Genomic DNA, 11,065 nt, shown 5'->3' with positions numbered 1-11,065 from the left:
ACCACAATGAGAAGCCCGCGCACCGCAACGAAGAGTAGCCCCCGCTCACCGCAACTAGGGAAAGCCCGCGTGCAGCAACTGGCAACTACAGAAAGCCCATGTGCAGCAACAAAGACCCCATACAGCCAAGAAATAAGTACATAAAATAAAAAAACTTCTACTGGAAAAACCCCAACAAATAAGAAAATAATGAAGGATTCCAAGTTTTTCTCTTCTCTGCCCTCCATCCCTGATGGCCTCGTGCCTGGAAACTTCTGTGGTCGGACCGTCAAGGTTGCAGCTGCAGGGGACAGCAGGGAGGCTCCCCGCAAAAGTAAACACAGAATCACCACAGAATCCAGCTAGTGCACCCCTGGGATAAACCCCAAAGAACCGAGGGCAGGGACTCACCAGATGATTGTGCCGTGTCCACAGCAGCGTTATTCCCAACAGCAAAAGGAGGAAGCAACCCAGTGTCCACGGACGGATGACGGATGAACAAAGTGAGGTGATACATACAACGGAGTGTTACTCAGCCCCTAAACAGGAAGGGGTCTGACACTCGCTGCATCACGGATGAACCCCGGAGGACACTGTACTCAGTGAAACAAGACAGTCACAGAAAGATGCTGCCTGTGTGATTCCACTTAAATGAGTCCATGAAGTAGCTGAATTCACAGAGGCAGAAGGTACAGGCTGGGTCCCAGGGGCTGGGGAGTTAGTGCTTAACGGGGACAAAGTTTCAGTTTGGGAAGATGAAAGATTTCAAGGGACAGAGCGTGGTGATGGCTGCACAACATTGTGAACGTACTTAACGCCACTGAACTGCACATAAAAATGGCTAAGGTGGTGAATTTTATGTGTGTTTTTTTTACCACACACACAGAGTTGATGGAACATAAAACTTCTTTTTGTGGCAGTGACAACACCTACTATTATTCGGCACCTACTGTGTGCAGTGGGCCAGGGGCTTCGTAAGCACCCCTCACAAACACATGGACACACTCACCACGTGCTCACCAGCACTGGGATCCTTACTTCCTAATCTGATGACTGATTTGGTGAGACAGCATCTGGGGGGTGTGAAGCAGTGTTTCTGGAAATGGGGAAGAGGTGGGTGACGGACGTGAATGGTGGGTGACGCAGGGAACAGATGACTCCTAGAGGGTTCTCAGGGTCAGCTCGACCTCCGGTGACGCTGTCATTAGTTGACACAGCCCTAACTTCTGTTCCCTGATCCCTGGGTAAGTGATTTCCTTCCTCGGATGGTACGGAGTTAACTGCTACTGAGAAAGTCCAAACATGTCGAGTGTCTTTACAAGCAGAATCCCCAGCTGGGGCCTAGTTAAGACAACTGGAAATGACAGCTCAGGAATCAGACACCCAAACAATGAAGGAAGCCAAACCAATTTCCTAAAATTTACATTTAAATTTAATCTGCAGTCAGGATCACCAGGCTCTTGGTCAGGACCGCTCACAGCTAATGTTCCAGGAGAATCGAGCTCTGTGGCTCTGAATAACGAGCTGACGGCAGCGGGCGAGCTCGGGCACTTCCCCAGACTGCGGAGGGGCTCTCACTGAGAGGCTGACATGAGCTCTGCCCTGCAATGCCTGGGGCCGGGGGGTTCAAGTCCGAGCCTCTGCCACCCCTGGAAGCTGGAGCTGGGGAGGTCAAGGCAGGACGCCCCTGCCACCCCGTGAGAAAACACAGGCAACGCTTTGAGGGCAACACGCAGCCACATCCTTCAAATACTGCAGCACCTCCTCTCGTCTAAGCCCGACCCGGACCACACCCACTCGGGCCTTCCCCGAGTGTTTCCTAGACTTGCCGCAGTGTGCACATCGCACAAACGCTGCTGAGCTTCGGGTGACATCCCGACCCCAGGATGACACTTCTGCCCGCAGCCTCACGGGACAACAGAGGAGGCAGGAAGTCTACTGTCTGCTCAGAAGCGAGCCCCTGCACCTCCACAAAGCCGGCCCTGGGTGTGCCAGAGCCGGGCGCCTGGAAGAATTCAGAGGTCCTGTCCCTGTGGTCCAGGACGACAGGACTTGAGTTCAGAGCACAGCACTCTCTAGACTGGGCGTTTTAACTCCAAGTTGTCCAAGCCTCAAGGCCTGACCGTCAGAGAGTCTGATGAGAAGGCCCGCTGGCCCGGCAGCCTTCCGAGTTTTTGAAATTGGCTGGAATTTGGAGCCTCTGCTGGCAGCGCACAGCGGGCGGCCTGACGGGGCAGCCGCGCCAAGGGCTCACTCCCGGCGAACCTGCCCTGGGCGGGTGCACGGGGGTCCAGCGCCTGCAGTTTCAGCGACCAACGGGGTCGCGGTGCCTAAGACCACCACCCAGCGGGCGCCCCACGGCCCAGCTGCCGCCGCCCCTCCCCGGTTCCGTCCCAGCCGCCCCCGGCCCGGCCCGGCCCGGCCGCCCCGGCCCCGCGCTCACCCTCTCCTCCTCGGCGCGGATGTCGGGCATGGTGCTGAGGCAGAGGCCGACCGCCGTGACGGCCACGAAGGCCACGGACACGCAGGCGAAGAGCTTGCCGGCGGGGCCCGAGCGCGGGTCGTCCAGCACGTCGCGCAGGCGCCGCCGGCCGCGCGCCAGCCGCCCGCCGCCGGGCCCAGGGGCGCAGGCCGGGCTGCCGGGGCCGCCGCGCTCCGCCGGCCCCGCGCGCGCCTCGGCGGCCTCCTCCTCGCGGCGGCGCAGGTGGCGCAGGCAGCAGCGCTCCAGGCGCGCCTCGTCGATGCCCCAGTAGGCCAGCTCGTCGCGGAAGGCCAGAGCGCATGCGCCGCGCAGCAGCCGCAGCTTCCCGGCGCGCAGCAGCGCCACGATGGCGCGGAAGGCGCACGGGCTGCGGTCGAAGAAGAACTCGTCGCGGCTCACGTCGTAGTCGTCGCACACGCGCAGCAGCTCGTCGTGGCCGCGGCAGGCGCGGAGGCGCTCGAGGCGCGCCAGGGGACAGCGGGCCAGCGCGGCCCAGGCCAGGCGCACCCTGCAGCCGCCCACGTTGATGATGACGTGCCGGGCGCGGGCCCCGCCAACGCTGCCGCCGCCGCCCCCGCCAACCGGGGGCTCGGGGCCCGGGGGCTCCGCGGGCCCGGGGGGGAGGGCCATGGCCCCATGCACCGCACCAGGGTCCGGAGGCTGGGCCTGCGAAAGAAGGGAGCGCGCATTAGGCCGCAGACCGGCCGGGAGCTCGGGGACACCCCCGCCCACGCACGACCTTGGGCCTTGGCGAGCGAACCAAACCAAGGGCTCCGTCGGCCGGCAGCTCGGTTCGTCTCTCCTGCATCCCTGATGCCTGCAGGTGGTCCCAGGAGCCCGCCCCTCATCTTTCCAGCAGGCCCCGCTTACGAGGGCCTTAATTTCTTGCCTGGAGACTAGGGACGCGGCCAACGCGGGGCAGCACGAGGGAGGAGGGCGGGCAGCCCAGGAGATGCTGCCTCAGGAGATGATGGCAAGGCCACACCTGGAGGGTTTCCCGCTGGTTAACAAGTGGGGGCCAGGGGAGGGGGCTGCCACGGATGTATTGATCCTTAAGAAGCGTCAGCAAACTGCCAGAACAGCCTGTGGACGTTGTTTGGATTCGGATTAGAGGGAACCAACTATAAAAAGACATCTAAGAGTAAATAAAATCCCAGCACTATCTATGATTTTAAAGCCTTTTTAAAGGCATGAGACTAGTACTGCACTCGTGAAAAGCAGGAGGTGGTTTCAGCCCCTTAGAGGTCCACAGTGAGGTATTCACGTGAAATGAGGTCTGGATCTTCATTAAGCAAATCTTTCTCAAGGTGGTGTGCAGACAAAACACTTCACCTGCTGCTGGAGCCCGGTGATGAGAACACTGGGGCCATTATACTTTCTCTCTGCTCTTACGTACATTTACAAACGTCCCTAATAAAAACGGGTTTGTTTTGCTTTTTAAAAGCTTCCAGATAATTCTGCTGCACAGCTGGGTTTGGGAGGCACTGATGTAGAGAAACTCACGATGCTTCTTCGGTTGCCTTGATTCTCTAAACCAGAGGTTCTTTATTTGTTGTCCATAGGAATTCTTCAGGGATCTATGAGCCTTCTAAAATTAGATGCAAACTTGTGTGTGTACACATTTTTCTAATAGAGGATCCTCAGATTCTCAAAGGGATCTGTGGCCCCAAAGCTTAATGAAGCTCACAGCTCCAAACATATAAGGGAGGGAAATATCTTTGTAGTGTGGGAATTGCTAGCCCGGATCCCCTTTAAAATATTTTGAACATGGGTCACCCACACTAGTTGCTGGGCATGTGCACTTTGGCATTCGTTGTCGGATGCCTCAAGAATGCTTGGGCAAAGGTAAGATTCCAGGTGAGTTTCCTATATGAATGATTACTTGTTTTATTCTTTGACCAGGGTTCAAGAAACTCACAAAAGAAACCATAGTCTTCTTCTTAATGAGTATCTCATCATAGCTTGTGCATAGACCAGCAACCAAAATTCCTAAATGTGTTGGTTTCCTCAGCACTTGTTAAAAGGACGTGTCACAAAATATGTTACTGAGACAAAATCATTTTTGTCCTGAATGTGGACATTTAAAGTTTTGTGGCGTATGTACCCACAACTGCATCTGACATTCCTTCCTCTGCTCAGTGCTGGGTCACCCCTTAACGTCTATGTATCTGTTTGGAAACAGGGTCCCTGACTCAGGAACCACATCAAAAAGGGTCCATAAGTAACACTGATGACTCTGTCCTTTGCAGAGACTCCTGCGGGTTCTTTTCCACACCGCGGGAGGGCGCTTCTGTTCCTCCTCCAAATCCTGCTCAGATGGTCCTCCTTGACTTGTTAACACAATGGGGTCAGCACTTGGGCGCCAGGCACTTCTCTGCGCTGTGGCAACAGTGACAGAGCAGAGAAAACAGGCAAATACCAATCCGGGGGCATAAACTCCAAAGGTCCCATTTACCAGGGAGTATATCTTAGACATCGGCTAGGCAGTAATCTGGAGGGGAGGAACACAGTTCCAGTTTTGTTCTCAAAGTGTAGACTGAGGGCCAACAGCACCAAAATTATCAAGGGAACCTGCAACAAAAGAGTGTATTCCTGGCTCTACACTTAAAATTCTGAGTGACTGGAAAACTGCATAGTAAGGACCCCCAAATATCCCCCCATTAAAGCAATGAGAAAACCGGTAAAACCATCAGAATCAACTTTTTTTGGAACTCTGGACACTGACCAAAGGGTAGCAGCAGCCAGGGGAACACTTGAGTAAAAACAGCTGAATCTTGGTAACAACAGTGAGCTCTTAGCCTTTTAACCTGCTTCCCAGCTCAGCGTTCGCCTTGAAGATGACAGCCTGCGTTCCTGGTACCAGGAGTGGTACTGGAAGAGGAGAGTGGACCTGATTCAGGAGGAACCATAACTATCTGTGACCCTTCTGGTGGCTCCCCCGAAAGACCCGTCAGAAGGCTTGCCTGTACCTCCCCTAACTCAGGACTCTCCCAGGGCTAAAGTGGCCACCCGGGCAGTTTGTGGAAATCACTTACACAAAAATGTTTGCTGAGGCAATGGATGAACATTATTGTTGGGGCAAAAAATAGACTAACCAGAAAGCTTGGGAGAAGAGGCTGGGGAATGAGATGCTTTGGAAATGCTCCAACAAACTGCTCGAAATCTAGAATGCTGCTCACGCGGCTGGGGCCATGTGCGTGCTCAGGAGAGACCTGAGAAGGCCCTACACTCTCCCCCGGCCCCGATCCCAGCTGACCTGCAGCTCTGCACAAGCAGGAGGTGAAGGGGGAGGCGAGGGACAGGCCTGCTGGGTGTTGAGGGTGCCCTGACACACAGAGCCCGTCTGCAAAGACTGGTTTGTTTTTGTTTTTGTTCCAGGCATGTGAGAATCTCTGTCCAGTCACTTGCTGACCATTAAGCTAATGGGACAGAGATATCAGTGGCCACACAAGACAGAAACATACAGACTTTGCCTAATTCGTCCAGAAAAGTCACTCAAACAAACAACAGCAATTACAACAAACCCTGGGGAGGGGAAGAATCTGATTAGAAGAACACAGGAATAAATCTTCACGGCCTTGGAGTAGGCAATGGTTTCTGAAATACAACAGAAGCATAAGCAACAAAAGAAAAATAAATAAACTGGACTTTGTCATACTTAAACTCTCTTGTGCATTAAAGGACATTATCAAGAGAATGAAATGATAGCTCATGGAATGAGAAAAAATTTACAAATCATATATCTGATAAGGGTCTAGTGTCCAGAATATATAAAGAGCTCCTACAACTCAAAAACAAAAAGACAAACAACCCAATTAAAACGTGGGCAAAGGATTTGAAGGACATCTCCAAAAAAGATACAAAAATGGCTAATAGACACTTGAAAAGATGCTCAGTGTGATCAGTCATAAGGAAAACGCTAATCAAAACGACTTGGTACCACTTTACGTCCACTAGCTTGGTTGCGACCAAACAAACGGAAAAAGGAGTGTCGGTGAGGGCGTGGAGAACTCAGGACCCCCGTACGCTGCCGGTGGGAATGCGAAATAGTGCAGCTGCTGTGGAGAACAGTTGGGCAGTTCCTCAAAAAGTTAAACATAGACTTACCGTGGGACCCAGCAATATTACTCCAAGAGAAATGAAAGCCTAGGTTCACGCAAAAACGTGTATGTGACTAGTCACAGCAGCGTTATTTACAATAGCCAAAACGTGGGAACAACCCAAGTGTCCATCAGCTGCCCCATGGATAAGCAAATGTGCTCCATCTACATACTGGGACACCATCAACCACAAAAAGGAATGAAGTGCTGACACAGGACACAGCACGGATGGATGTTGAAAACACGGTGTAAGTGGAAGAGGCCGGACAGAGAGGAACGGTCCAGAGCAGGCAAATCTGCAGACAGAAGGTAGGTTAGTGGTTGCCAGGGGCTGGGGGCCGGGGGGTGGGGGAGTGACCGATTAATGGTGACAGGGTGGTCATGAAGATGCTCTGGCATTAGGTAGTGGTGAGGGTTAAAACACTAAAAACACTGAATCGTACACATTCAAATGGACATTATCATCTCAATTAAAAAAAAAATTGACATCCGGTTCTGTGCATGTCAATGAGCAGGTGTAGTGCGCTAAAGCCCGAGAACCACTGCTTCAACTGCCAAAATCAAGACCTTTCATTGTCGTTAAGGATTTGATGCTCTAACCACTGCCAGGCAAACCTACCCCCAGGGCGACTCACGAACCGTAAAGCGGCGGGCGCCCACGGGGTGCTCGGCACGCAGCCCGGGTGCCCACGGACCCTGAGATTTGGGAGGGGGAGAAAACCAAATAGAAGGGGGCGTGGGGAGAGAGCCAGCGTGCCTGCCCAGTCAGTGCAGGATTTGAAGGCGAAGGCGCTCAGGGCTCAGCTGTGTCGCTGAGGCCTCGGGGTTGGCGTTTCACGCAGCAAATGCTGGTGCTGGACACGCGATGCTGGAGCTCATGGCGGGGAGAGCCGGGGGCGCGAGGACGGACGGCACTTCCAACACCGCGAGGCTGGCTCTGCACAGAGGAGAGGCTGCCCCGAGGGCTTTGCAGCCTCGCTGGCCCGGCAGGAGGTTGGGGAAGTCTGAGGAGGTTATGCTGAGGAGGAAGATCCTACTCTCCTCAAACGCAGTCAGTTGTTGAGGTCGCAGAAACTTGTTGCAGAGATCTCCCAAGCTACTGCTTCTCATCGAGGACCCAGGGACGGCGGCTCGGAGTTCCACATCGAGGCTGCCAGCGGCTCACAGCCGACCTCCTTCCCAGACGGCTCGGAGGGGGCTCAGCATCTGCCCAGGAGGCAGGCGGGGGTCCCCACGGGAGGTGCCCCACTCTCTGGAGCCGTGCGAGGCCACCGGGAAGGATGGAGCCTCCGGGGCAGGCTCACGAGTTTCTGGGCTGAGGCCGAGGTGTGCCCGAGGGAAAGTGCCACGCGACCTCACGTCCTTTTCCCGTAACTGTCAGAACCAGAGCTGACGGCAGCTTCTGCCTGGAATACCGTGAGGGGCAGGGACAAGTATGGAGTGGGAAAGCCCACCTTGCCCGCGCTAGGCTGCGGTCCTCCACGCCTTCCTGTCCCCGTGGAGCCACGTGACAAATCTGTAGCACAGGTTAATCAACTCCTTTTGTAGCCACATCAAATGTGTGCTCCGAATTCTTTGTAGGTAGGGGTGGCTGAGCATTAAAATAACTGGGTAATCAGATCCTACAACTTTCCTGTAAAGGGTTTTCTTCCCCGGAATATACATTTACAAATATAAACATAACTTATATGTTACTAAGTGTTTTTAAGTCAGGCTCTCTCTTAAGAGACTGACAGTCACTGCTGAGGCCCTGAAGTGCGTCCCTATCCGCCGTGTGGGGCATTAACAGGCATTCAAGTGCCGTGGATTTTAAGAAAAAGACTGACAGCTCGATAGAAAAAATGGGCAAACTGTCACAGAGTTTACAGTAAAGGGAAAACACAGACTTTAAATATATGAAAAGATGCTCCAGTTCATTTCTTTTTTTTTTAAATTTATTAATTTATTTGGCTGCCTTGGGTGTCAGTTGCGGCACGCAGGATCTTTCGTTGTGGCAAGAGGGCTTTGTTGTGGCGCACGGGCTCTCTAGTTGTGGCGCGCGGGTTTTCTCTCTCTCTAGTTGAGGAGCACAGGCTCAGTAGTTGCGGCGCGTGGGCTTAGTTGCTCCACGGCATGTGGGATCTTAGTTCCCCGACCAGGGATCAAACCCGCGTCCCCTGCATTGGAAGGCGGATTCTTGACCCCTGGACCACCAGGGAAGTCCCTCCAGTTCATTTGTAATAGCAAAAATAAACATCTCAAATTACCACGTTGTAAGGTGGGAAGGTTTGATGACACTTAATTGCCAAGGATGTGGGGTCTCTCGGACGTGTTCATTTCTGATAGACAGTAAACTGGTAAACCATCATGACAGGAGGTGGAGGGTTTGAACTAATCCTACAGGAAGCACCGATGTTTGTCCCTACATCCCAGTGAAAGGGTAAACTAGAAAAAAATCTGCCTATGGGATAGGAGGATTACAAGATTTCTCTGCTTGGCTCTACAAGAATATGTGTCAAAAAGCCTACCTGCACAATGGATTTGAGGTTGAAACTTTTGTCTCTGAAACTCAAAGCTAAAAAATTATCCCCCGTGAAAGTGGTCCCAGGTTGGCAATATCCTGGAGACACACATAATCAACTGGGGTGACTCTGCCCCCGGGACACCTGGCAAGGCCCGGGACATTTTTGGTTGTCGTGACTGGGTGTGGGAAGGAGCCAGGGGTGCCATGAAACCCTACAGCATACGTGCAGGACACCCCAGAATAAGGGCAGACCCAGCCCAATGCCATCAGCACCCCTGGTCTAGAGGGATGACTCACCACTCAAGCCTCATAGCTTCCCGCTGATGAAACCTCAACTGAGATGAATTTACAAACTGAAATTATAAAATACACAGGGCAAAATCCCACCCGAGCAAACAGCAGCAGACACAGGAATAACAGGATCAGGCTCCTGGGAACTTGAGATGATAGGATTATCAAAAATCTTTACAGACATCAAAGAAGGAATTAAAACCCCAGAGGAAGAAGGACATTATCACAAAGCCCAGGAGGATCTGAATAAGAAAGACAGTTTCCAGAGGTGAACAGATGAGACTGAAAGTAGAGTCTGTCAGGTTAGGGTCAGGGTGAGGTCAGGTTGGGGTTAGGGTGAGGTCAGGCTGAGGTCAGGTTGGGTCAGGCTGGGTCAGGTTGAGATCAGGTTGGGTCAGGTTAAGGTCAGATTGGGTCAGGTTGAGGTCAGGTTGGGTCAGGCTGAGGTCAGGTTGGGTCAGGCTGAGGTCAGGTTAGGTCAGGTTGGGTCAGGTTAGGTCAGCTTGAGGTCAGGTTGGGTCAGGTTAGGTCAGCTTGAGGTCAGGTTGGGTCAGGTGGAGGCATTCTCTCCCAGGAACCCTCCAAAAGGGGTCAATGGAAGACAGACATCACAGAGAAGGACACATAGAGCAAGCAAAGGAGAAAGGAAAATGATCAATTCTGTTTACTAGGAATCCCAGAAGAAGAGGTGAAAATAAACCAAGTGACGAAAATGTGGTGAAGATGGAAGACATCCATCTGCAAAGGCTCAGTGACCAACAGGATGAGGAGATTCCACGCCTGGCGCTTTACAGGGAGACCTGGGGGCTTTAGTCCTCAGAAGGAATGTGTGCTGTGGGACTTGGCTTCGTAGCTACTCTGGGGAAAGACGCCACCACGTCCGGCACAGCCTCCCTCCCGCTCATCTCAAAGCCCCGTGACGCTGTAACTGGAGCTGGACACGCTCAGCGGTCACCGCAGAAAGGGCCAGGGGCCTGGTCCACTGCCTCCAAGGCAGCCGTGGCCAGAGGAGAGGGAGGCGTCTGCCTATCACGCTGTGCGCCCACTGGGTCGTGCCCCGGCTGGCACCCCCACGTTCCGTCCCTGGGTCCTTGGAGCTGCGGGCAGGGGTGGGGCCGGTGAGGGATGCGTCTCCTGGGGGTCCTGCAAGGGAGCGCGGCAGAGGGGCGTGTGTGAATGAAAATGAAAAGGGGGAGAAACACATGATTAGGAAGGGGTTCTCAAATACCAGAAGGTCAACCCACAGTGGAGGAAATATTTATTCTGTAGCTGAATTTACCAATTTAGGCTTAAAACCATGAACTGGAACGGACTAAAACCTCTTTAGCAGAGATAAAGTTTTGGGTGTCACCAAGCGAAGTATTCTCTAGGAGAGATTTCTTTCCTTGTACAAAACAGACAGCTTCTTACTTGGAGAAGGTGACCTTTAAAATGAGACCCCTGGCTGTACCTGGGACGGGGACCCATGCTGTTGGGCGCCCCGCACCCCCCGTGGCCCCCACGTCCCCGGCCTGCGCGCACGCTGGTGGACTCCCAGCTGTGCCTTCCTGCCCAGCACGGGCCACAGATGCTTGAGCCTTCCTGCTCCCCGGGGCAGCTCTTGCCATGGTGACGAAGACCCTGAGCCCCCGTCCCTGGGAGGGGCCTCAGCGCAGACTCGCAGACTCGGGGGTAGGGGGCGGGGTGGGGGGGTGGGTAGTTTGGGGTAGG

General features: G+C 53.8%; 1 protein-coding gene across 1 annotated transcript in view; it reads right to left on the bottom strand.

Moving 5' to 3' along the window:
* KCNG2 (potassium voltage-gated channel modifier subfamily G member 2) overlaps nt 1-11,065 on the bottom strand; it is a 43,883-nt gene that overhangs the window by 27,570 nt on the left and 5,248 nt on the right. Inside the window, exon 3 of the mRNA XM_028479951.2 lies at nt 2,423-3,127. Coding sequence (XP_028335752.2) covers nt 2,423-3,127 — 705 coding nt within the window. The remainder of the gene's footprint in view (nt 1-2,422; nt 3,128-11,065) is intronic.

Source organism: Physeter macrocephalus, chromosome 19 (genome assembly GCF_002837175.3).
Source record: "Physeter macrocephalus isolate SW-GA chromosome 19, ASM283717v5, whole genome shotgun sequence".
Taxonomy (NCBI): domain Eukaryota; kingdom Metazoa; phylum Chordata; class Mammalia; order Artiodactyla; family Physeteridae; genus Physeter; species Physeter macrocephalus.
Note: the sequence above shows the minus strand (reverse complement) of the source record. Positions and strands in the feature narration are given on the sequence as shown.